Source organism: Cryptomeria japonica, chromosome 4 (assembly GCF_030272615.1).
Source record: "Cryptomeria japonica chromosome 4, Sugi_1.0, whole genome shotgun sequence".
Lineage (NCBI taxonomy): Eukaryota > Viridiplantae > Streptophyta > Pinopsida > Cupressales > Cupressaceae > Cryptomeria > Cryptomeria japonica.
The window spans coordinates 2,776,515-2,803,595 of NC_081408.1; the positions used below are offsets into that span (position 1 = coordinate 2,776,515).

The 27,081-nt window shown below is 37.2% G+C and overlaps 1 protein-coding gene across 1 annotated transcript; it reads left to right on the forward strand.

Annotated features, from left to right (window-relative positions):
- The first annotated feature begins 2,150 nt into the window (after positions 1 to 2,150).
- Positions 2,151 to 2,906, forward strand: LOC131064521 (uncharacterized). The gene has a single exon (XM_057998668.2). The coding sequence runs from the start codon at positions 2,151 to 2,153 to the stop codon at positions 2,904 to 2,906; it is 756 nt and encodes a 251-aa protein (XP_057854651.1).
- The last annotated feature ends 24,175 nt before the right edge of the window (positions 2,907 to 27,081 follow it).

The following is a 27,081-nucleotide window of genomic DNA, read 5'->3' on the forward strand; positions in this document are numbered from 1 at the left end:
GAATAATGATTAGTAAAGCCAGCAAGGGTCGCGTCTTACCCAATGAAGGCATAGTGTTTTATCAATTTATATTTGAGAGTAGTGGAATGGTAATATTCATCTTGTTCCACTTCTCTCGCTAGGCATTTTATCAACCATGGGATTGTCTCGAATCTCAACCCTTCTTCACAAGATGAACAACTCAGTCACTGATGGCACATTTGAACTAAGAGCCCGAATGAATGATAATAACAACACTACCACAAGAAAAGCCAAAACCATAGTCTTAGACATGGAAAACATAACTATAAAAGTAAGCTTTAGTCCTCTCCGACACTATGACTTCACACTACCACTCCAAGAGAATCCCAACATCACATGCTACGTCCAGAAAAGGCTTGGGTTAGAATAACTTCTACAACAACTAATAGAAAGCAATTTCAAAATAGTTATCTTCACTTCAACCACCAAGGAATTCACAAACCCAATTCTAGACAGAATAGACATTAATAATTCAATAGATCTAAGATTCTACAGAGACTCCTGTGATATAGAAGCCCAAGGAGTACCTGTCAAAGATCTTTCTAAGCTCGGAAGAGATCTAAAGAAAGTTTTCATGGTGGACGACAAGCCAGAAAGCTATAAACTGCGCCCAGAAAGTGCTTTTCCAGTGAAGCCATTTTATGGCGAACTTACTGACAGATATCTTTTCAAGGTCATAGATTTTTGTAAAATAGTGGTTATGTGTAGCGATTTGAGGGATACCATACGAACATATGAGGCTTTGAATGGGAGCTATAATGTTAAGGAATTAGCTCCCCATTGCAGTGGGAAGAAAATAATCATGTTGGAATTGTTTGATGTTTTGGTAAAGGCAAGCCATGAGCATTTGCAATATTACGACTTTTTTATTTCATTCATTCGTGATACTACAACTGGATTGGAAGAAATAGTCCCTTGTTATGTCTTGAAAAAGCTTGGTGTGGAAAGTTTCTTGGCTGAATTGGCTAAGAATTATAAAATTGTTATTTTTACAGATGCATAGAAAAATATGCAAATCTTATACTAGACAAACTTGATATTGATTTCATTATAGAGGGTCATTTGTATAGGGATTTGTGCCCTCACCTAGATGATGTTTATGTGAAAGATTTGACCAAGATCAATCATTCTCATAGGATTAGGGATTTGCATTTGAAGGATGTTTTCATGGTTGACGTTAATCCAAGGTGTAAATTTCATCCAGAGAATGGCATTTTGGTAAAGCCATTTGATGGTGATGTAAATGATAGAGAATTGTTTGAGCTTGCAAAGTTTTGTCAAAGTGCAGCTGAATGTAATGATGTGAGAGACACTATAAGACTTCATACAAATTCTCCAAGTCCAAAGTGTTTGGCTACTCGTAAGTTGCAGAACTTTGCTAGAATTGCACAGCTGGTTTTGCACCACCATCGCCATCCTCATCTTCCCCACTCCTCTCACCATGATCACTAGTAAATATATTACTATCATCACTTTGATTACATGGATGTAATAGCACTGCAAGTTTTATATCCAAAAAATTATTGTTTCACATGGATGTTTATGAGTTTTCCATGCTTTGAATGACTAAACAGAAATACAAGCTGGCCTTGTGATTTTTAAGAAATTCAAACATTTCTAAATTTGTATTGCTATCTACTCCTATATATTGTTGTAGAAGGATTCTTTTAAAAGATTAGATAAGTACGTTGCTATAATTGAAGGCACAAGGAATGAAAATTTTCTCCTCAACATGAAGCTTCTTTTAAATAGATCCCATGCATAGTACAAAAGTTTGAGAATATATATTAAGTGATATTTCTGAATTACCATGGATCGCACACAGATGGATTCATTGTAATATTCACTTCAACTACCAAAGAATTCGTAGACCCAATTCTGGACAGAATAGACATTAATAACACAATAGATCTAAGACTCTACAGAGACTCCTACACTATAGAAGCCCAAGGAGTACCCGTCAAAGATCTTTCTAAGCTCGGAAGATATCTAAAGAACGTTGTCATGGTGGACGATGAGCCAGAAAACTATAAACTCAGCCAAAAAATGCTTTCCCGGTGAACCCATTTTATGGCGAACTTACCGACAGAGATCTTTTCAGGGTCATAGATTTTTGTAAAATAGCAGTAATGTGTAGTGACGTGAAGGACACCATAAGGACATATGAGGCTTTGAATGGAAGCTATAATGTTAAGGAATTAGCCCCCCATTGTAGTGGGAAGAAAATAATCGTGTTGGAATTGTTTGATGTTTTGGTGAAGGCAAGCCATGAGCCTCTGCAATATCATGATTTTGTTATTTCATTCATTCGTGATACTGCAACTGGATTGGGAGAAATAGTCCCTTACTATGTCTTGAAAAGGCTTGGCGTGGAAAGTTTCTTGGCTGAATTGGCTAAGAATTATAAAATTGTTATTTTTACAGATGCACAGAAAAAATATGCAGATCTTATACTAGACAAACTTGATATTGATTTCATTATAGAGGGTCGTTTGCATAGAGATTTGTGCACTCACCTAGATTATGTTTATGTGAAAGATTTGACCAAGATTAATCCTTCTCATAGGATTAGGGATTTGCATTGGAAGGACGTTTTTATGGTTGATGTTAATCCTAGGTGTAAATATCAACCAGAGAATGGCATTTTGGTTAAGCCATTTGATGGTGATTTGGATGATAGAGAATTGTTTGAGCTTGCAGAGTTTTGTAAAAGTGCAGCTGAATGTAATGATGTGAGAGACGCTATAAGACTTCATACAGATTCTCCAAGTCCAAAGTGTTTGGCCACTCGTAAGTTGCAGAACTTTACTAGAACTGCACAGCTGGTTTTGCACCACCATCGCCATCCTCATCTTGCCCACTCCTCTCACCATGATCACAAGTAAATATATTACAGTCATCAGTTTGATTCCATGGATGCAATAGCACTGCAAGTTTTATATATCTAACAAAAAAAAAATTGTTTCACATTAATGTTTACGAGTTTTCCATGCTTTGAATGACTAAACAGAAATACAAGGTCACCTTGTTAGTTTTAGGAAATTCAAACTGTTCTCAATTTCTATTGCTATTGACACCTTTATATTGTTATATAAGAATTCTTTTAAAAGATTAAACAAGTAGGTTGTTATAATTAAAAGCACGAGGAATGAAAATTTTCTCTTCGATATGAAACTTCTTTAAAATAGATCTCATGCATAGTACAAAAGTTTGAGAATATTAAGTGATATTTCTGAATTATCATGGATCACACACAAATGGATTCATGTCATTTTGATTTTATTATTTTCTTTTTAATGATAAAAATGAGTTTTTTCTCAATTTAATGTTCAAAATTTTGAAAAATCAAATTCAATTGTATGTTTAAGTTTATATTTATTTACCAAAAGAAATCTTGCTGATTTAGATTGGATAAAAACATGATCATCCTTCTACTATCAAGCTAAGCATAGAACAAAGAGGGGAGGATGATATCAATAGTATCGTAGTTTTATGTTGGAGCAGAAACATGGTCATCCTTTATCTCTCAGCGTTTTATTTCCTGCACATACATCCTCTCATATAAAGTCATCTTCCACTCTCGTTAGTTTATCTCTCGTAGAGATGAGCTCATGAAGTTTTTGTTTGGGTTTAGAAAGTCTGGTTGAAGATCTTGTAGTTTTCTTGATCAAGCAAGCTAAAAGAAATATTGAGGGATATCTAGTGCCATCAAATGTAAATATTATTTTCATATCTACAAACAACTATACTCACAGATATTTATGAACATGTTGAGTGTGATGATATGATGAAAGAATAAGTATTCGGTAGAATACTGAGAGGGGGTGAATCAATATATTGAAAAACATACAAATTTCTCAAACTCAAACTCAGTCAAGATCAATATTCATAAGAATACTTGACATCAATCGGTTTAAATGTTATGACAACTTTAACAGTAAACAACTTCAATCTTATAAACATCAACAATGCTTAATCATAACTCAACATATTCAACTCTGTATGCTTCTACTTAGCATGCCTTATTAGAAGTTAACCAAATCAACAAATAAGATCACAACCTCAAAAGCATTCACCACTTGACACAATTTTTTATACGTGGAAAACCCAAATAGGTAAAAACCACGGTGAGATGAGACTCACAAGGATAGCTATCTAAAGTCTTCTGAAGTTTGCCCTGTTAGGAGCCAAGCCTGTTAAAGCTTTACAATAAGTCCTGTTAAGAACTAATTTCGGTTAGGAATCACCTGGTTAAGGGATTTACAAATATACCTTGATGAAAAGCACAATACCCTGTTAGGAGTAACCTCGCTGGAGGATTTAAGAATCCAAGCTAATCGACCACCTTGTTAGAGGATTTAATGAGTAACCAAGCTTGTTAGAGCTTACCCGGTTAAGGGATTTCACTTCTATTGTAATTGTTACAAAAAAAATAGGTTTTCTTGATCTGTCTGAGTAGCACTACATTTTCTTGATCAGATCCTTCTAAGCTTCTATCTGCCTTCACTCAAAGTGTAGATCCATTCACTGGTTAGGGAACTACACACTCAACAGTTTTCTATCAATCTTGCCAACACTCTTTACAAACAACTTCATCGACCTTAAATATAAATCAATTAGGTCGATAACACAACACAAACCTAATTCTCATTAGCGAGATTACAAACAAGTCGATACAATCTTGACCATTAGAAATCATGACAACCTCTTCACATTCTTCAAGAAAATTCCAACTGCTCCATGATCACTGCTTCATCGGACTTTGTAACTCATCACTCATTGTGCATTAGATAGAATCCACTTTGCTCCTTCCCTAGACAAAAAAAAATGTGCCAAAACAATTTGAACATATCCTCATACAATGATCACACATGTCTCCATCATTACCGCTTATCAGATAATAAACCATCAAACTTGATTGGTTAGAGTTTAACAGTTGATAGGGTTCACCGTTTACATTACATAGAAAGGTTTAACCCTTTACACCGGTTCACTGGTTCAACTCACAAACTTTACATACTAGTTTACAACATCCTCCACAAAGCTCTTCTTACCGGTTACTAGCCAATATCAAAAACAACAATATCAGTAATAACATGAATACCATTACCATTTCAATTGACATCAATTACAACATATCATTAATGCAATCTCTATACAAAATGCCAAAAAAACTCAAAATGCCAACAAACTCAAAATGTCAAAAATCTCCCCCTTTGGCATTGAGGGCAATACAAATATCAACACCTTTGATTGCTGTTGAGATTGGTGAATAGGAATCCTATTTTACATTACCAATTATTCAGCTTGCTTTGTTTGTCTTCAGCCTACCATTGGTTCACCTAATCAGACACATAATTATTTTCCTCAATCACATAATTCTTCTCCCCCTTTGACAACAATGCCAAAGTGAAAGTAAAACATGTAATTTTGCTCTCGCTATGCATCAACATCATTTTGCAACTTGATGCCCCCCCTGTAGAATACATTCACTTCTTCATCAATCCATGTAAAATTTTGCAAGTGGTTTAGGGACTGATGCAATCAGCATCATGGTCAACTAACTTCATGAAGAGGGACAACCCCCAATTGACTTCTAAGATACTCGAAAGTGGTCTTTGGTAGAGGTTTGGTAAGGATATCTGCAAGCTGCTTCTTGGTAGAAACATGCTCCAAGATAACATCTTTACTTTGAAATTTTTCCCTCAAGAAGTGATATTTCAATTCAATGTGCTTAGTCCTTGCGTGCAAAACAAGATTTTTAGAAATATTTATTGCACTTGTCCTATCACACAAAATCTTTATTGGTTCTAAGATTTCCATCTTCAAACTTTCCAAAATGTGCCTCATCCACATAGCTTGTGTGCAATTCATATAATTTGCTACATACTCAGCTTTAGTAGTAGATTGTGAAGTGCAACTCTGATTTTTACTACTCCATGAAACTAGCCCTCCTCTTTGAAAGAATGCTCCACCGGTAGTACTCTTCTGGTCATCAATATTTCATGCCCAATCAACATCTATGTATGCTTTCAAATCAAAATTTCCACCATATGGATACTGATGCTCTGCAAAAAGGATTAGAAAATCTGTTTGATGGCAACACACACAAGAGCACAAGAAACAAACATTAGTGTTAGCAACAAAAGATTATCCTAAACAGGCATATCAAGAGAGATATTAAGCATGAAATAGAAAGCATATAAACATAGAATAAAATAGCTAATCAAGATGCTCATAGTTACTCCTCCCTTGTTCCTCTCCTCTCCAAGTCCCAAATGAGTGTAGCTCTCAGCTTTTAGCACTAGCCATGGATGCCATATGGAGATTCAAGATGGTTGAATATGATAAGAAAATACTATGCAAGAGTAGATAGTGATGCTATGAAAAAGCTCTATGCTAATGCCAGTATAACAACAATACTCTAAATGCTTCCTTTTGCTTGAGGAGAAGGGTTCTATTTATAGAAGAAATGGGGAAATGAAGGGTTAAGATTGAATGGTTTAATCAAGGGCCAAGTTTGAAAGTTGGGGATCCATGTGCACAATTGGCACCAATAAAATGGTGACAAGTGTCAACATAGGATTGGGTTGAGAGAAGAGGTTGGAGGCATTAAAGGCCTGAGAAGACCTCATGGTTATCTAGAGGCTAAGGGTCAAGTCCAAATTAAGATTACCCACTGGATTAAGAGTTAATCCAAGGATAAACCTTTGTGCAAATGTTTAAGAGATAATCATGGTCGAAGCATTAATGGCCTGATGAGACCTTTGGGTTGGGTAGAGGTTGAGTCAAAACAAATGTTTTAACCATGTGGGAGGGTTTGAGGTAACCATTAATGGTTATTGGAGACTTTGGGGATTAAGTGGTTGAAGGTTGAAAGCCTTCAATGGTTATCAAAGACTTTGAGCCATTTAGTGGTTGAAGGTTGAAAGCCTTTAATGGTTATCAAAGACTTTGAGGGTTTGAGAAGTGACTTCCCTTTTGCTTAGGAATGTGACAAAGTTTAGAGAAGGGGTTAGGTTATTTAGAAGTGATTAGAAAATTCTAGAAGGGGTTTAGGCATGCAAGTGGATTTTGTAGGAAAATGCAAGTGGGAGAAATTTTGGTATTTTCAATTAAAATAAAATCATTTATTTCAATTAAATGGTGTAATTTGCATTTGGATAAATATTCAAATAAATATTAATTTATTTAAATGAGAAAAATGAAGATAAAGCATTAAAATGCTTGAAGACTTTGAGGGAAACCATTAAAGGCTTGAAGACTTTAAGGAAAACCATTAAAGTCTTAAGAAGACTATAGAAGGAAGTCATCAAGTTTGAAGACTTTAAAGCCATCAAGTTTGAATACTTTAAGGGAAACCATTAAAGGTTTCAAGTGGGTGAGGATAAATAGGATTTTAAATAAATAATTTATTTAAAATAGTTGTGCAACTTGCATTTGTAGGAAAATGCAAGTGGGTGGAGGATAAAGGTGATTTTAAATAAATGATTTATTTAAAATAATTGTGTAACTTGCATTTGTAGGAAAATACAAGTGGGTGGAGGATAAAGGTGATTTAAATAAATAATTTATTTAAAATAATTGTGCAACTTGCTTTTGTAGGAAAATACAAGTGGGTGGAGGATAAAGGTGATTTAAATAAATGTTAATTTATTTAAATGTGAGAGGTGGGTTTTTGGGGGATTTAAATAAATATTAATTTATTTAAATGTGAGAGAAGATTTAATTAAATAAATATGATTTATTTATTTAATTAATGGTCTGAATTTGGTTAAGTGAATTAAATCAAATAAATTGAATAATTTATTTAATTAATAGGAGAAGAGGGTTAAGATGAATTAATTAAATATTAATTTAATTAATTATTAATTGATGGTTAAATAATCAAATAAATACTAAGTATTCATTTAATTAAGTGGACAGATTTATGTGACTACATTTGCCCCTCTTTGAGACGGTGCGGTTTATCGCATCGTTTCAAAGAAAGAAAAACAGGTGTGAAGAAATGCCCCATAAAATGTAAATTTAATGGGTGGTATGCCCCCTCGAGAGATGGGCTGATTTTTATTTTTTTTTGAAAAATTGGGCGGTCTCTTGAAAAAGAATGAAAAGTGGAAGGGAGGTAGAATAGAAGAAATTAGAACTAATGATGAAAGAATGGGAGAAAATGGAGTGAATATGAAGAAACAACAAGCCAGCAAGTACCCTGAGGTCATGCAAGAGATACATAGCAGATGTAGTGTGGGGTTTGGATTGATGCTATACAATTGATCAAAATTGGTTGGACAATCTGGTGCAATCGGTTTAATTACCCCAGTCAAGTCAAAGCGTGACAGTTGATGTCAGTTGGTCGCTTGGACATGATAAAGTCTGAGTAAGTGAATCAAAGTGACCTGATGGTGACTTAGACAATTGATGTAATTGCCCGATGAAGTCAAGGTATATGAAGCAAAATACTCGTTGAGACGTAGACAATTGATGTAATTGTCTGTTGGATTGTGTTTGATTGGTTGATCAATTGATATGTATGTGTGTGTGATGGATGGTTGTGGGGAATCATGGCAGCCCCATTGAGACTAGGTCATTATGATAAATGCCTGTTGTAGTCTAGGTGTGCGTGAGTTGATGTATCTGTGTAGACAGAGTAATTGGCTTAATTTTTTTGGATGAGTGAGGATGGGAAGCGATGAAGGGATTAGGATGATGTTGATGATCAAGATAGGGAGGGTGAGGGGGGATTTGATGTTAGATAGAAGATATGGAGGACTAGGACCGAGTCCTATGGAAGAAGATGAGTAAAATAGAGTACGCATTATTATGACTATGTATGCATGATATGCAGCTATTATGAATGTAGGGATGGGTGGAATGCAATGAAATGCAATATATACAGATGAGATGGAATGATGATCCATGGTGCTTTATTTTTCATCATTGAGCTTTAAAATGTTGTAAGAAAATACAAGCAACTTGACATAAAGATTCAAGATGACCAGAGTATTTCTTACATGGATTTTGATATAGCAAGTTAATACAAGCAACTTGATATAATGGATCAAGTTGACCTGAGTATTGCTTGTAGAATAGGCAAGGATTATCTCCATTCATGCATGACTTGGATCGTCCTCCTTGATCTTAGGCTGATCAGATCCTGAGACAAGTGCATACCGTACTAAGAAAATAAAACCTTTATCCAATTTGGATGAGGAGGAACCAAAGAATGAGCATTGTACTTGTAAACAAACAATATATACATAAAGAATAAAGAATATGGATCCTTGGTAATGGTTCATGTCCATATGGTCGAGGTATATGCTGTAGTCAGCAAGCCGTAATGATCTAGGACTGCATTTTTGCCTATGATCACGTAGCTTGGTGAACTTCCCACATAGACACCATTAGTACATGCCCCAGAACTTCATCGGAAATAATGCGTAAATGATACAAAACAATACTGAAAGATCCCGATACAGATAAACCAATGAATTACTCACGAATCAACCAAGCATTTGATAGCTTAACACAATTTTCTTGTCAAAGAAAATGTCATTTTGTCTTTGTTTTGGTAAGGAAGGATGCATCCTTGTTGAAGACAGTTTGATTGTTGATGTTGATTGTGTGGTCAATTGATAAGTGGTCATTTTATGGAGTATATCACAATGTTTGTTTGGTATCTGCGTGGATGAGTATGTACAATGTGTTGCCATGTTTTTGGGTGATTTTCGATGGTTTTTCGATGTTTTTGGATTTTGTGTAATAGTTTTTGAATGTTTTTGGATTTTGCGAGACATTTTTGAATGTTTTTGGATTTTGCGAGACATTTTTGAATGTTTTTGGATTTTGTGAGTCATTTTTGAATGTTTTTGCCAATGAATCACCAGTAATGTAGAATCCACTTCCATCATCTAGATTGTAAGGGCATTGCCCCCAAGTTGGACATGATTTATGAAAAAGTGGGATGTCAGATGCATGAAGTACTTTCTTGGATTACAGATCAAATAACAAGCCATGGTTAGATGGATGGATGTGTGTATGTATGAATGTGATCGCAACGAGCCTGAAAGATACTGGAGCCATTGCCTTTACGAGTGGCGCCTGTTTGCCAGGTTTTCGCCATCGCACTTACCCAAGGTGCCACCGGAGTGGTTGTTCACCATTTGGATGCATGATTTTTCTTTACTTTTTTGAATGTTTTTGTATTTTCTTTAGGACATTTTCTGAATGTTTTTGGTATTTTCTGATATGCACGGGAGCCTGATGCTCTGTTCAGCTTAGGTATAAAACCGTTTGAGGTGCATGCTGTTGATTGGATCTGCAAGCGATCCTCCTTCTGATGTAGCCAATTGATATGCCCCGGACCCGAATACAGCAGTGACAACATATGGGCCGACCCAGTTTGATTCAAACTTGTCTTGATGTTCTCTGTTTGGTTGGTTGTGAGGATTCTCTCGAAGAACAAGATCACCTACCTCAAATGTACGAGGTCTAACTCGGTGATTGTAGCTTCTACTCATGCGCTGCTGATAGGCTTTGAGGTGATTGTATACAGCTTGTCGCTTCTCATCTAGTAACTCCAAGTCCTGAAGACGGGATATTCTATATGCTTCATCATCGATGAGATTGTGCAAGGAAACCCGTAATGATGGTATCTCAACCTCAATAGGCAAGATAGCTTCTGCACCATAGACCAATGAATAAGGAGTTGCACCTGTAGGGGTTCGAATGCTAGTTCGATATGCCCATAGTGCTGGATTTAGTTGAACATGCCAATCACGGCCGGCATCATTGACTGTCTTCTTTAGGATCCTCAATATGTTTTTATTGGATGCTTCGGCCTGACCATTGCCTTGTGGGTAATAGGGAGTGGAAAAGCGGTGTTGGATATGAAATTTCTCACAAAGTTCACGGACATCCTAATTTTTGAAAGGAAGACCATTATATGTGATGATGGACATGGGTACACCATATCGACAGATGATGTAGTTGAGGATGAATGAGGCGATCTGCTTGCCGGTGACTTGGGTAAGTGGAACAGCTTCAATCCACTTTGTGAAATATTCGGTAGCGGTAATAATGAATTTATGGCCATTGGATGAAGATGGATGAATCTTACCCACAAGGTCAAGGCCCCATTGACAGAAAGGCCATGGTGTCGTGATTGGTTGCAGTTCCTGTGCTGGTGCATGTATCAGGTCGCCGTGAACTTGACATTTCTTGCATTTCCTGACAAATTAGTAGGAATCCTTTTCCATAGATGGCCAATAGTATCCAGCTCGCATGATCTTCTTGGCTAGCGATGGACCACTTGAGTGAGTCCCGCAAATTCCTTCATGTACCTCTTCCAAAACCTTTGTTATCTCATCCTGTTCCAGACATCGAAGGAGAGTACCATCAAGACCGCATCGGTATAGGGTTTCAGCAATAATGGTATATCGAGCAGTTTGGCGAATGAAGGTTTTTCGTTGGTTATTTGATTGGTTGGGAGGAAGGGTATGATCGCGGAGATAGGTGTAGAACTCACCGTACCATGGGGATTTGGAACCAACAAGGCGACATATCATTTCAGATTCGGGGATATCATAAGCGGGCATCCAAAGCTGTCCTACCAAGAACTCGTAGCGTGTTGAATTATGTGGAAGATCTAGTAGAGATGCGATGGTAGCCATGGCGTCAGCAGCTCAATTCTGATCTCTTGGTATCTGCTCAAAAGTGATAGTAGTAAATGATGTCTTTAGAGTGTCCACCATTTGCTTATATGGCATGTGTTTATCATCCTTGGTCTGATATTCATTGGTTGCTTGTCGAATGACCAGTTGTGAGTCGCCATATACTTGCAATTCTTGTAATTTCCATTGTACGGCTAACCTGAGTCCTGTGATCAAGGCCTCATACTCTGCTATGTTGTTTATGCATGGAAATGTGAGCCTGTAAGACTTCGGGATGCTATCACCTTGAGGTGTGATCATAAATATCTCTTCATCTGGAAAATTGGAAATGAGGGGATGATCACCTATGAGTGGTGCATCAGCCAACTGATCTGCAATAACTTGACCTTTGATAGCTTTATGGTCTACATACTCAATGTCAAATTCACTTAGAATCATTACCCATTTGGCCAAGTGACCTGTCAATGCTGCTTTGCTGAGTAAATACTTGAGTGGATCAATCTTTGCGATGAGTTGTACCTTGTGTGTCAACAGATAGTGCCGCAATTTAGTGGCTGCTAAGATTACTGCTAGGCAAGCTCGCTCAATAGGTGTGTAATTGAGTTCATAGCCAACCAGTGTGCGAGAGATGTAGTATACAACACACTCTTTGCCTTTTGCATTATGTTGTGCCAGTAATACACCTAATGATGTACTTGTCGCTGAGATATAAAGTAACAACGGTCTACTTGGATCTGGTGGCATCAACAATGGTGGATTCATGAGATAGTCTTTAAGCACCTGAAATGCTTGCTGGCATCGGGCATCCCACTGAAAGCGGATGTTCTTGTGTAGCAAATGTGTGAATGGGTGACACTTATCAGCCAGTTGTGCAATGAATCTTCGAATGGATTGAAGCCGTCCTTGTAGTGTCCTTAGCTGACTGATATTCTTGGGTGGTGGCATGTCCATGATTGCTTTTACTTTTGTTGGGTCAACCTCAATACCTTTGCTTGAGACAATGTATCCTAGAAGCTTCCCAGAGGTCACTCCAAAGACACATTTCTTTGGGTTGAGTCGAACATGGTATTGTTCCAGTCTATCAAAGATTTTATCTAAGATGTGGAGATGCCCATCTCTAGTGAGTGATTTTGCTAATAAGTCATCCACATAATCTTCCATCATAGTATGCATCATGTCATGGAAGATGGTGGTCATTGTTCTTTGGTAGGTTGCTCCTGCATTCTTTAGACCAAAAGGCATTACATTCCAGCAGTATGTGCCCCATGGACATGTGAAGGCTGTTTTATGTTGGTCCTCTGGTGCGATCTTTATTTGATTATATCCTGAAAAGCCATCCATGAGTGAAAGCATGGCATGTCCTGCTGTCAGATCTACTATGATGTCGATATTTGGTAGGGGGAAGTCATCCTTAGGACATGCTTTATTCAGATCTCTGAAGTTAGTACAAATGCGGATGCCCCCTTTTGGTTTGCCAACTGGCACGATGTTGGAGATCCATTCTGCATAATCAATTGGTCTAATGAAACCAACATCCAGGAGTTTCTTGAGTTCTGTTTTGACTAGCACTGCAATCTGGGGATGCATCTTACAAAGCTTCTGCTTGACAGGTTTGGCTCCTTCTACTACGGTGAGGTGATGCATGACTAAATCAGGATCAAGCCCAGGCATGTCTGCATATGACCATGCAAAGTTGATCTGACGCTTCTGGAAGAACTCTATAAATTGAGGTTGTTCCTCTGGAGTGAGAAGAGATGCCAGATGTATGATATGAGGATTTTCAGGAGTCCCCACATTGTATTCTTTGGTTTCCTTGATGAGAATCGTTGATCATTCCTGTTGTGTGCTTGCAAGGAGAATGTCAAACCCTTCATCCTTAGGTGCCTCAGAGAGGTTTTCACCATTGGATACGCTCTTTCTTTTTACTTTTGTCGGATCAAACAATGCCACAGTGTGGGTTTCACTGGAAGATCCATGTTTTATTGTTATATTTTTGCAGCTGAAAGGTTTGGCATCCACCCCAAAGTATGCTACGCTATTAAGTTCAATGGCGAATCCAGCTTTGTGATCTCCGCTTGGTAGGTTATCCCTTAATTCCAAAAAGTCAATGATGGCCTCATCGTTTTGGAAGAAGTCAAGACATGGGGGAGTTGGTTGGTTCCATTCGATGAGTTTAGGGTGGATAATGGGCATTACATCATCGATTAGGTTAAGTTCATTAGAGGTATCAGTGAGGGTTAAGACAGTGTGGCGAAGGTCGTTGATGGTACTTTCCCTGTCAGAATCAGGCGTAGGATGAGACGTAGGGTCTGTGGAAGATATTTCCAGCTCAGGTACCCAAGTGGTCTTTATCTGTGCTTCTCCGTAAACAGGGATGTCTTTGCGTGGCGGAGGTGGTGATGTGTCTTCCTCATCTGAAGTGTTAAGCTGTACAGAATCAAATTCCCACTCATGTGAGTCGGTCTCTAAATCACTTTCCAGCATCTGATTGCTATACCATACTGGGATGTCTTTGGGGTTAAACACGGCAGGTGTGATTGGTTTATGTTTTTTTGTAGTAATTGGTGCTATAGGAACTGTGATGGGGATTAAAGGATTTGTTACTGGAAGTATCGACAGTGTTGACTTAGTGGCTTTTGTTGGATCGGCTGGTGCCATAGATGCTATTGCAGGTTCTGATACAATTGTTGCTACAAATGGTGTTGCTGATGGGTTTACTGGTTCGTTGGGTGGGATGAATGACATTGGTGATGGTTGCGGTGGGGTTGTGAGCCTCGATTGGGCAGTGGGGATAGTGCTTGATGGTGCTTTGATTATGAAAAATGTCCTCTTTGCAGTAGGTGGGCAAAATGGTTTGCTGGGTTTTCCTTTGAATCTGAGTTTAGGAAGGATCTCTTTTTCAAAACCTAGGCCTGTATTACCTTTGGGCTTGAATTCTAGTAGTAGATGTTCATGTCGTCCTTGTTTGCAGTATCCCAAAGCACTCTGACCATCATATCCCATTCTTTGCATAATGAGGAGGCCTTTGCCATACTATTCTGTAGGAAGTGTAACTTGCGGTTTATCAATGGTGATGGGATCTTTATAGATCCATTCCGCTAGGTCCTCATCTTGTGTCTCTTCCTCTTGACTCTTTCCAAGGATGAAAGGCATCAAGGCACATGCTGGCATGATTAGTGGTTGCTGGAGTAACTGCTATGGTTTACCATGTGTTCTAGGAGAAGTGGGCATTTGTCCCACACAAAAGAGCTAACTCAATTTGTATTCTCCAGGACCTTCCTCTGCTACTTTCATCTTAAGATTTTCTTGCTTGGGTATAGGGGTGTTTGAACTGGCAAGAGAGGCGGGACTTACATATGATGTGGAGGAAATGGCTTCCCTATTATTAGGAATAGTAATTTCTGGTTGATGGCTGATATTATGGCAAAATGCAAAGGGATTTGCATCGCCCAGGATTGTGATCTCTGTACCGTTATGTGGGAACTTGATACATTGATGGTAGGTAGATGGAATAGCTTGCATGGCATGTATCCAAGGTCTCCCTAATAATAGATTATATGGCAGAGGAAGGTCCAGAACCTGACAGATGATGTGCTTTACCACAGGGCCCACTCGGATTGGTAGTACCACAGCTCCTTTGGATGAACACTCTGCATCATCATAGGCCTTGATGGTGATCTTCTTGCGAGGATCCACTGATTCTATTGCATATCCCAATGCTGTGACCAACTGTAGTGTACAAATGTTCAGGCCTGCTCCATTATCGATCAAGACTCGCTTGATCCGATGCTGGTTGATAAATCCTTCGATGTGGAGTGCGGCGTTATGCGGTTGTTGGAAGGAAGAGTTGTCACTTTCAAAAAAAGTGAGACAAGGTGATGACTTGAGACTTCCAACCATGGCTTGAAATTGGTCTGTATTCAGATTTGCAGGGACTGATGCCTCTTGGAGTGCTTGATCCAAGATAGTTTTATGAGATGGTGAGAGGCGCAAAAGCTCTAAAATGGATATAAGCACAGGGGTTTTGTCTAATTGTTCCACAAGATTGTACTGCTTTGGGATGGAGGTGGTGCCTTGTGGAGCTACCTTTATGGTAACTTTGCCGCGACGCGTACCAACATTGCAATTTGAGTTGGGATTTTTGAAGGTTATAGTTGCAACTTGTTCATTGGCATCATATAGATGATTTACAGTGTAATTATACGTAGCCTGTGTATAATCAGTGGTATCAGTGCCTCGCCTAGAAGTGGAAGGACCCCTTTGATCTTGTGATGGAAGTGGATTTTTGAACATCAGATGATCATTATTGGTTGTTTTTGGGTCATGTCCTTCAATTTCAATTTCTCCTCGATCAGTAAGATCCTGAATGAGATCTTTCAATCGGTGACAATTACTTGTCTTGTGTCCTCTTCCTTGATGGAGCTCACAGTGTTCAGTATCTCTCCAGCATGCCGGTTTGACCTGAGGCTCATAGTTTGATAGCTTAGGTAGAGTGATCAAATTTTGAGAAATGAGTTGTCGCAACACTGTTTCAATGGGTTCCCCTAAGGGAGTGTATGTGCATTTTTGTTTTTGCCGACGAGGTCTAGGTTCATCGTGAGATGTGATGCGACCTTGATTAGAAGGAACATTTGTGTTGTTCTGAGGTGGAGGATTTTGTCCTGCAAACCGAACCACAGGTTGTGCATTTTGGATAGTTCGAGCATCCACAACCCCATCGTTGACGATATTCTTATTCTTGTTCCAGAAGTTTGGTTTATCACTATTGAAGCGCGGGCGAGGACCATCTTTTGGTTCATTAAAGATTTTGATGAGTCCTTTCTTGATGAGTGCCTTTTCACATTTTAAACCCTTGGTGATCATATCGTTAAAAGAGTCTGTGTCTTTGACATCCAGGTGAAATTCCATTTCTTCGTTTAAGTTGGAAATGAAAATTTCCACTAGTTCTCGTTCAGGTAACTGAAGAGAACGTCTGCTAGACATTTGGCGCCATCGTTGCAGGAATACTGAGAATAGTTCACCTGGTTTTTGTTTGGTATTGCACAGATCAGCCATGGTGATGTCGCGTTCAATATTATAAGAGTAATGAGATAGGAACTTCCGGATGAGTTCCTCAAATGTTCTAATGCCACCTGGTAGTCGGGAAAACCATGATGTGGTTGTTCCTCCCAAGCTTTGGGGAAAAAGGTGCATTAGGTATGTGTCTTCATATGCCACTTCAAGACAAGCGGAATGAAATTCTCTGACATGATCACGAGGATCTCCCTTTCCTCTATATTTTTAGAATTTTGGTGTTTCGAACCCGCGTGGAAAGGGTGGCATATAAAGATTCCTATCAAAAGGATAGGGACAGATGTCGTTAAGTGAGAATTGATTGGTCTTAACACCACTATGAAGTTGTTGGGCGAGATTCTCGACTTGTTGCCGCAACATCTCCATTTCATTTGGAGGAGGAGGTGGTGGGTTACCTCGAGGAATGTTATATCTGATGTGATTTCTACCTCTTTCCTCCTCATGGCGACTTTGTCTTTCTGATGCTTGTCTTAATTGGGCAAGATCAAAGTCAGAGGGGAGTTTGGCTCCTTCTTGAGCGAGTTTTAAGAAGTGAGCATCCGCATTGCTCCTGAGTATTTCATCAAACAATCTGTTAAAGTGAGGGTTATGTTGAACCCTTTCGATTGTTGAAGGAGTGGGAGTACTTGGGTTTTCATCATTTATATTTCCTCCAAGTGCTTCTTGAAATTCATTGAGATTTTCGTCTTCTTCTTCCTCAATTTCTATTTCTCGTTGCCTTGACCGTGATCGGGTTTGAGCCATTTTGCTTGCAAGTTTTTGTTGAAGTTGATTGAAGATGATGATGAGTTGTCGATGAAATGAAAGATTGATGGTTGGTGATTTGTATTGTATGGGGATCTCTAGCACTTTAAGGTAGATGTAACCGAAATTCCTTCTTTGAATTGCTTGTTTGTTTTGAGGAGTTTGGATGTGATAAGGTGTAGAGAAATCTGAGATGTGTTACAGATTTTGACTACCTAGTAATGAGAGGATTCACTCATGAACTAGTTTTACCCTGCGTAGATGTGTCTCTTAGGATGAGCTTATCCTAGATGTAGAAACAATCTAAAAAGTGATGTGATGTGTTTGATTTCAAGCAATATCTAAAAGAGAACTTGGGACAAGAACCTCTTAATGTTTCGAGAGTTGGGATGGATTGATGATGAAATGATGATGTATGAGTAAGATGATAGATGAAACATTTTCAACTTTCAATAAAAACTTTGTGTTACGAATGGGACAAACTCTACCTCTTCCCTTTCAGGTGTGGGTGGTATTTCTCGAGCTGTGTTGTAGGTGATACAGATGTTTGGGAAGAAGTTGGGATTAATCTTTCCTCCTTGATTTTTGTGATAACTCAGAGCTCTATATTGCATAAAAGCTCTGTGGTTCAATGATTCTGAATCAAACTCGTTTGTTTTACCTTGAAGGTATAGACGCATGCGATGTAGAAAGACTCTATGTGAGACAAAAATTTGTCTATTGAGATAGAAGAATTTCCTCCTTTTGATCAAAGCCTTTGAACTTAATGGTCTCCTTTTCAAGTTGATATTCTGATGACACTTCTTCTTTCGCAAGATATGAAGAATGGTCATAAAATTTGTCTCTTTGTTGTTTGCACTTTGTTTTTGGTATTTTAGGTTGTTTTTGAGAAATGTTGGATGAATACTTTTCTTTTGGGATTGATCTTCTGACTTTTCTTTGACAAGAAAACAAAGCAAGCACACAAACACAAGAATGTTGCCGAAAAGGTGCAAATGAGTATGGGTCTAGATCAACCCAATCCTTGGACTTGTATATGACCCTTCCTTTAGATGTATTTTAAGGTGTATTTCCAAAGCCTGAAGTCGGCTCAATTTGCACTAGATCTTTAAAATGAACACACTTCAAACACTTTTTATCCCTAAGGTCAAATGGCCAATTGTGATAAATTTAGCCCACATCTTGATATTTCTTCGACTTTGGTACTACATACCTTATGAATCCTGATGTGGCAGGTAAGGATGTGATATACTAAGTCTTGCACAAGCATAACAAATAGATGATCCCTATGATGGGGGAGTCACCACTTTTATCAAGCCACAAGTGACTTTTCAAAAAGCTATGTTTCTACTCAAGGAAATATGTATGGTGAGTATCTTGGGAGCAAAACCATCTATGCTCTTGCACTAAATTATATCTCAAATATCCTCAATCAATAGAACGGGTGGGATACTATTTAAAGGTGTTTAGTCATGTTTGACATTTTTGGACATAAGTTCATTCTGCAGTGACTCACTTAAGAGCCTTGTAACTGGTGGTGGGGCCCATTTGTCCTTTCAGCCAGTTACACTGTAGGAACAGCTATACCCAAGGCTACAACTTTCGCTCACACCTGATTTCTATAGCGGCTCGAAGGATTTACCGCTCGAGGTCATTCCCAAGAGTGATGTGTCTCTTGGTAGGCCTCTCTTAAAAAGATAAAATTTTGAGTGTTACTAACACTTTTCTCTTGCACCTAGGACCACGAAAGCCAAGGGAGAGGATAGTGTGTGTTAGAAGTAGGACCACTCGACCAACTCTTTTGCACAAGTGTGCCAAACACAAAATACACTTGTTCTTTTTAATCTGTCATTGCAATGTGATCTAACTATTTGGAGATGTTGCTCCAACAGTCATGGTGTTCTTTTTAACTTCAAAGGCAAAATATTTTGTAAACTAGGAACTTTGAAATCCTAGTCATCTGAATTGAAAACACATCTTGCTTGAAGTAAAATTGTTTTTGAGCTTGAAGGAAAAATGGCTTGTTCTTTTTAGATCGCCCAAAACAAAGTGTTGATTGTAAATTTCTTTTAAGTTGATGCAAGAAAATAAATTTTGTTTTGTTGATTTTAAGCACCAAAACGAAGTTTGTTTCCTAACTTGCAAGAAATAAAGTTGTTTTGTATAAGTTTGTGGTTCTTTTTACCTTGGAACAATGAAATTCTTTTTAAGAGCCCCAAACATATGTGTGATTCTTTTTTAAAAGCCCAAATTTGAAATGTGAAGTTAATTTTAAACCAAAATAAAAAGTGAATTCATTTTTAAAACCAACTTCAAAAACAAGTTAGTAAAAAATATAAATCTACTTTTTAATCTAATTTAAATCTGCACAAAAGAGAAAAATAGTTAGTAAAATCCGCCTATTTGGTGGGCTTCTACAAGCCTAATTTTTATCTTATTTTTTTGGTTTTTTTTTTTTTTTTCGGTTACAAGGTTATTTGTACAATGTTCTGTTACAATAGCGCTAGTCTGCGTTTGAACAGAGGCGCTATTTAACACAAACGCACTAAAAGAAAGGGAAAGACAAGAGAAGGCAAAAGCACTGAAACAGGGTGAATAGCACCAAAATAATGTCAAACGCGCCAAAACAGTGTCAAAAATGCAACCTGTGTGACATTTTCAACATTCAAACATGTTATTGGTTAAAAAAAAAAAAAGTTGATCTTTTTGGTGTTTGGATTTCACGTCAGGTTCACCAAATGATGCTCTGCAAAAAGGATTAGAAAATCTGTTTGATGGCAACACACACAAGAGCACAAGAAACAAACGTTAGTGTTAGCAACAAAAGATTATCCTAAATAGGCATATCAAGAGAGATATTAAGCATGAAATAGAAAGCATATAAACATAGAATAAAATAGCTAATCAAGATGCTCATAGTTGCTCCTCCCTTGTTCCTCTCCTCTCCAAGTCCCAAATGAGTGTAGCTCTCAGCTTTTAGCACTAGCCATGGATGCCATATGGAGATTCAAGATGGTTGAATATGATAAGCAAATACTATGCAAGAGTAGATAGTGATGCTATGAAAAAGCTCTATGCTAATGCCAGTATAACAACAATACTCTAAATGCTTCCTTTTGCTTGAGGAGAAGGTTTCTATTTATAGAAGAAATGGGGAAATGAAGGGTTAAGATTGAATGGTTTAATCAAGGGCCAAGTTTGAAAGTTGGGGATCCATGTGCACAATTGGCACCAATAAAATGGTGACAAGTGTCAACATAGGATTGGGTTGAGAGAAGAGGTTGGAGGCATTAAAGGCCTGAGAAGACCTCATGGTTATCTAGAGGCTAAGGGTCAAGTCCAAATTAAGATTACCCACTGGATTAAGAGTTAATCCAAGGATAAACCTTTGTGCAAATGTTTAAGAGATAATCATGGTCAAAGCATTAATGGCCTGATGAGACCTTTGGGTTGGGTAGAGGTTGAGTCAAAACAAATGTTTTAACCATGTGGGAGGGTTTGAGGTAACCATTAATGGTTATTGGAGACTTTGGGGATTAAGTGGTTGAAGGTTGAAAGCCTTCAATGGTTATCAAAGACTTTGAGCCATTTAGTGGTTGAAGGTTGAAAGCCTTTAATGGTTATCAAAGACTTTGAGGGTTTGAGAAGTGACTTCCCTTTTGCTTAGGAATGTGACAAAGTTTAGAGAAGGGGTTAGGTTATTTAGAAGTGATTAGAAAATTCTAGAAGGGGTTTAGGCATGCAAGTGGATTTTGTAGGAAAATGCAAGTGAGAGAAATTTTGGTATTTTCAATTAAAATAAAATCATTTATTTCAATTAAATGGTGTAATTTGCATTTGGATAAATATTCAAATAAATATTAATTTATTTAAATGAGAAAAATGAAGATAAAGCATTAAAATGCTTGAAGACTTTGAGGGAAACCATTAAAGGCTTGAAGACATTAAGGAAAACCATTAAAGTCTTAAGAAGACTATAGAAGGAAGCCATCAAGTTTGAAGACTTTAAAGCCATCAAGTTTGAATACTTTAAGGGAAACCATTAAAGGTTTCAAGTGGGTGAGGAAAAATAGGATTTTAAATAAATAATTTATTTAAAATAGTTGTGCAACTTGCATTTGTAGGAAAATGCAAGTGGGTGGAGGATAAAGGTGATTTTAAATAAATGATTTATTTAAAATAATTGTGCAACTTGCATTTGTAGGAAAATACAAGTGGGTGGAGGATAAAGGTGATTTAAATAAATAATTTATTTAAAATAATTGTGCAACTTGCTTTTGTAGGAAAATACAAGTGGGTGGAGGATAAAGGTGATTTAAATAAATGTTAATTTATTTAAATGTGAGAGGTGGGATTTTGGGGGATTTAAATAAATATTAATTTATTTAAATGTGAGAGAAGATTTAATTAAATAAATATGATTTATTTATTTAATTAATGGTCTGAATTTGGTTAAGTGAATTAAATCAAATAAATTGAATAATTTATTTAATTAATAGGAGAAGAGGGTTAAGATGAATTAATTAAATATTAATTTAATTAATTATTAATTGATGGTTAAATAATCAAATAAATACTAAGTATTCATTTAATTAAGTGGACAGATTTATGTGACTATAGATACCATAGCCCATAGTCAATAGTACCTTTCAGATATCTAAAAATTCTCTTGGTTGCCATCTGATGTGCCTCCTTTGGATTCTTCTGAAATCTAGCAACAATACCAACTGCATGGGCAATATCTGGTCGACTGTGAACAACATAGTGTAATTTGCCAATCATTGACCTGTAGTCCTTTTCATCTACAGACTTAGATGCATCTTCCTTGGATAATTTACAACTTGTAACCATTGGGGTTCCAACGGGTTTTTAGTCACTCATACCGAAAGTCTTCAAAACCTCTTTCACATACTTGGATTGAGTAATCAAAATACCATTCTTTATCTGTTGTATCTCTAAGCCTATGAATTTTTTTATTTCCCCTACTAATTACATCTCAAATTCATTCTTCATTTTATTTGCATAACATTACTCATGTCATCATTACCTCCAAATATAATGTCCTCTACAAATACTTCACTGACTAGTATTTCATCTTCTTCAAACTTGAGATAAATGTTGTTGTCATCACTAGTTCTAGAAAAGACTATCTTCATTAGATGAGTATGAAGCCATTCATACCGTGATCTGGGTGCCTTCTTTAATCCATACAAGACTTTATGCAGTTTGCATACCATGTCTTTCTTATCTGTCAATGCATAACCATCAGGCTGCTCTATATAAACCTCTTCTTCCAGTATCCCATTCAAGAATGCAGACTTAACATCAATCTGGTTTACCTTGAACTTCTTATGAGATGCAAATGAAAGCAATGATCTGACACCTTCCAGTCTTTCTATTGGTGCAAAAGTTTCTCCATAATCCTCTCCTTCTTCTTGCGCATAACCTTTTCTTACTAATCTTGCCTTATTGCAAAGTACAACACCATCTTCATTTAATTTGTTTCTGAACACCCATTTAGTACCTATAACATTCTTATTTACCAGTTGGGGTACCAGGGTCCAAGTGTTGTTCTTCTCAATTTGATCCAACTCCTCCTCCATAGCTTTCACCCAATGATCATCACAAAATGCCTCCTTAGCACTTCTAGGTTCAAAGGTAGAGATCATGCAAGAGTTCTCTCTTATTCTCCTTCTAGTTAGTACACCGACATCCTTATTCCCAATTATCTATTTAGGACTGTGATTCAGTCTCCCATACCTAGGAATAACTTGATCATTCTCTTCAGGTTTAGTTTCTTTATTATCATCTTCCTTTGAATTTATTTGTTCCGGTTGAACAAGTACATCGGGATTTGCTTTACTGGTTTTTGATTTAATAGTTTCAGGTTCGAAAAGAAAAATGCAAGGATTTTCATCCTTCTTCTCAGAACCGGTCCATCTAAAACTTCAGGACATTCATCTACATGAACATCACCACTCTCAACATTTTTTTGTGTCTAGTTGTTGAAGCAGTTATAGGCCTTACTCTTGGTGGAATAACTAAGAAATATGGCTTCATCACTCTTAGCTTCAAACTTGCTTATGCAATAACCTCTTTTAATAAAATATTTGCTTCCAAAAATCTTAAAATAGCTAAGATCAGGTGATCTCCCATACCAGTACTCATATGGGGTCTTGTCCTTACCTCTTTTCACCAAATTTTAGTTCATTGTGTAGACAGCTATACTTATAACTTCTTTCCAAAATGTTTTTGTTACACCTCCTTGTATCAACATAGTCCTAGCAACTTCAACCACTGACCGGTTGCTTCTTTCTACTATACCATTCTGTTGTGGTGTCCTTTGTGCAAAAATCTACCACTTTATACCATTATCATCACAATACTTAGTGAACTCCACAGAAGTGAATTCACCGCCTTGATTTGTTCTTAGACATTTTATCTTTTTGCCACCCTCTTTCTCATCTAAGGCTCTGAATGCCTTGAATTTACCAAAAGCTTCATTCTTATCCTTCAATAATATGACCCAGATCACCCTTGAACAATCATCAGTGAAGATCATGAAGTATATGTCACCTTGAATGCTTCTTGTTCTTATTGGTCCACATAGATCTGTATGAACCAAGTTTAACAAGTGCTCTGCTGAGAAGGACTTGCTCTTAAAAGTTGAAGAAGTCATCTTTCCTAGTTGACATTCTTTACAAAGAGCACTAACCGGTTTGTCTAGCTGAGGCAGACCTCTTACTGTCTTAGACTTGCTTACTTTAACAATATTGTGAAAATTTATATGACAAAATCTCCCATGCCAAAGCCAACTATCATCTATTTTTGCAATCAAACAGTTGCTAACTTTAGGATTGAGATGAAATAGATTACCTCTGGTCTGTTTCCCAGTTGCAATCAATTCACCTTTGTTGTCAAATATTTTGCACATTCCATTTCTAAACTCCATTGGGTATCCTCTGTCATTAAGTTGTGCCACACTTAAAAGATTGTGCTTTAGGCCTTCAACTGAATAGACATCGTCAGCAGTGTTCTTCCCATTAAGAGAAATAACTCCCTTACCTTTAACCATACAGGGTGAGTCATTGTCAAATCTGACAACATCGCCATCAAATTCCTTCAGGGAAAAATTTTTGCTCCAATCACTGGTCATATGATGTAAACAACCACTATCAATGATCCAATCATCAGAGTTATCCATTTTGGATACTAGTGCCTTCTGATCTGATATTTCTTCCTTAATAGCTACAAACACAATATCTTCACTAGCATCAACATCAAATTCTTCATCAGTAATACCACTGTCAATAGCTACAAGCTAATCTCTCTTACCTTTACCCTTGTACTTCTTAAACTCGTCTCTCTTGTATTAATTTTTACCATTAGGGCAATTTGCTGCTATATGACTAATCTTATTGCATGAAAAACATTTTAAAGGTAGCTAACTACTATATTTAACAGTGCCTCTAGGCAGTCATTTTGTCAACAATGCTTCAAGCTCCACTAAGTTCTCTTCATCTTCAACATCTCTGCTGGATCTAGATTCATAGTTATGGCCGGTATCTCTACTTCTTCTCATAGATGGGTTAGAGACAAAAGCTCTAAATGCAGATTCTGATTTCGGTACACTACCATCATAGCCATTTAGTTCAAAAGCAATAATTTTGCCAATAATAGAGTCAAGAGTTACCTTTGTCTTGTCAATGGATTTCAGCTCCTAAATAGCTACAACTGAGATAGCATAGACCGGTAGCAAGGTTCTTAGTACCTTACTAATTACTATGGCATCTTCCCCTTTCCCTCCTGCACTCTTTATCTCACCAACTATCTCTTTAATCCTTTGACCATACTACTGGATATTCTCACCTTCGGACATCCTCATGTTGTCAAACTTTCCTCTTAAACTCTCCTCTTTGGTAATCTTAACATGTTCATCATCGCTATAAATCTCTTCTAATTTCTTCCATACTTCATATGCAGTTTCAAGACCATGAACATCTACATATTCAGTATCAGACAGGGAACTGATAATAACTTCTAATGCCTGTTGATTTTCTTGTTGTTCTTTCTTTTGATCATCAATCAGGGGTCCAGTAGGTGTAGTAGACTTATTTTCTATATGATCCCAATACTGACTACCAAGACTCTTAATGTAAATCTTCATTCTGTCACTCCATATTCTATAGTTATCTTTGTTGAACTTTGGACCTTCTTTCTTCATCATGATCTACAAGATCTTTTTGTCAAGCTATTAGGCTTTTAGATTAAGAGGACCTGAGATGCTCTAATACCAATTGATGGTATGATGAAAGAATAAGTATCTGGTAGAATATTGAGAGGGGGGGTGAACCAGTATATTGAAAAACTGATACAAAGTTCCCAAACTCAAACTCAGACAAACAAAGGAAACATATCTCAGTCAAGATCAATATTCAAAGAATACTTGACATCAATCGGTTTAACTGTTATGACAACTTTAACAGTAAAAAACTTCAATCTTGTAAACATCAACAATGTTTAATCATAACTCAACATATTCAACTCTAAATGCTTCTACTTAACATGCCTTATCAGAAGTTAACCAAATCAACAAATAAGATCACAACCACAAAAGCATTAACCAATTGACACAAATGTTTATACGTGGAAAACCCAAATAGGTAAAAACCATAGTGAGATGAGACACACGAGGATAGTTATTTGAACTCTTCTAAAGTTCACCCTTTTAGGAGCCAAGCATGTTAAAGCTTTACAATAAGTCCTGTTAAGAACTAATTCTAGTTAGGAATCACTCGGTTAAGGGATTTACAAATATACTTTGATGAAAAGCACAATACCCTATTAGGAGTAACCTTGCTGGAGGATTTAAGAATCCAAGCTAATGGACCACCTTGTTAGAGGATTTAATGAGTAACCAATCTTGTTAGAGATTGCCCGGTTAAGGGATTTCACTTTTTCTATAATTATTAGAAAACAACTGGTTTTCTTGATCTATCTGAGTAGCACTACATTTGATTGATCAGATTATTCTAAGCTTCAATCTGCCTTTATTGAAAGTGCAGATCCATTCACTGGTTAGGCAACTACACACTCGATAGGTTTCTATCAATCTTTCCAACACTCTTTACGAACAACTTCATCAACCTTAAATACAAGTCAATTAGGTTGGTAACACAACAAAAACCTAATTCTCATCATCGAGATTACAAACAAGTCGATACAATCTTGACCATTAGAAATCATGACAATATCTTCACTTTCTTCAAGAAAATTCCAACCGCTCCATGATCACCGCTTCATCGGACTTTGTACCTCATCACGCATTGTGCATTAGATACAATCCACTGTGCTCCTTCCCTAGACAAAAAACAAACGCACCAAAATAATTTAAACATATCCTCATACAATGATCACGCGTGTCTCCATCATTACCGGTTATCAAATAATAAACCATCAAACTTGATCGGTTAGGGTTTAATAGCTAATAGGGTTTACTGGTTACATTACATAGAATGGTTTAACCCTTTACACCAATTCACCGGTTCAACTTAGAAACTTTACATACCAGTTT

What these genes read in the sequence shown, in the direction of transcription:
- LOC131064521 (XM_057998668.2), top strand. Translation starts at nt 2,151, where the DNA reads ATGTGTAGTGACGTGAAGGACACCATAAGGACATATGAGGCTTTGAAT.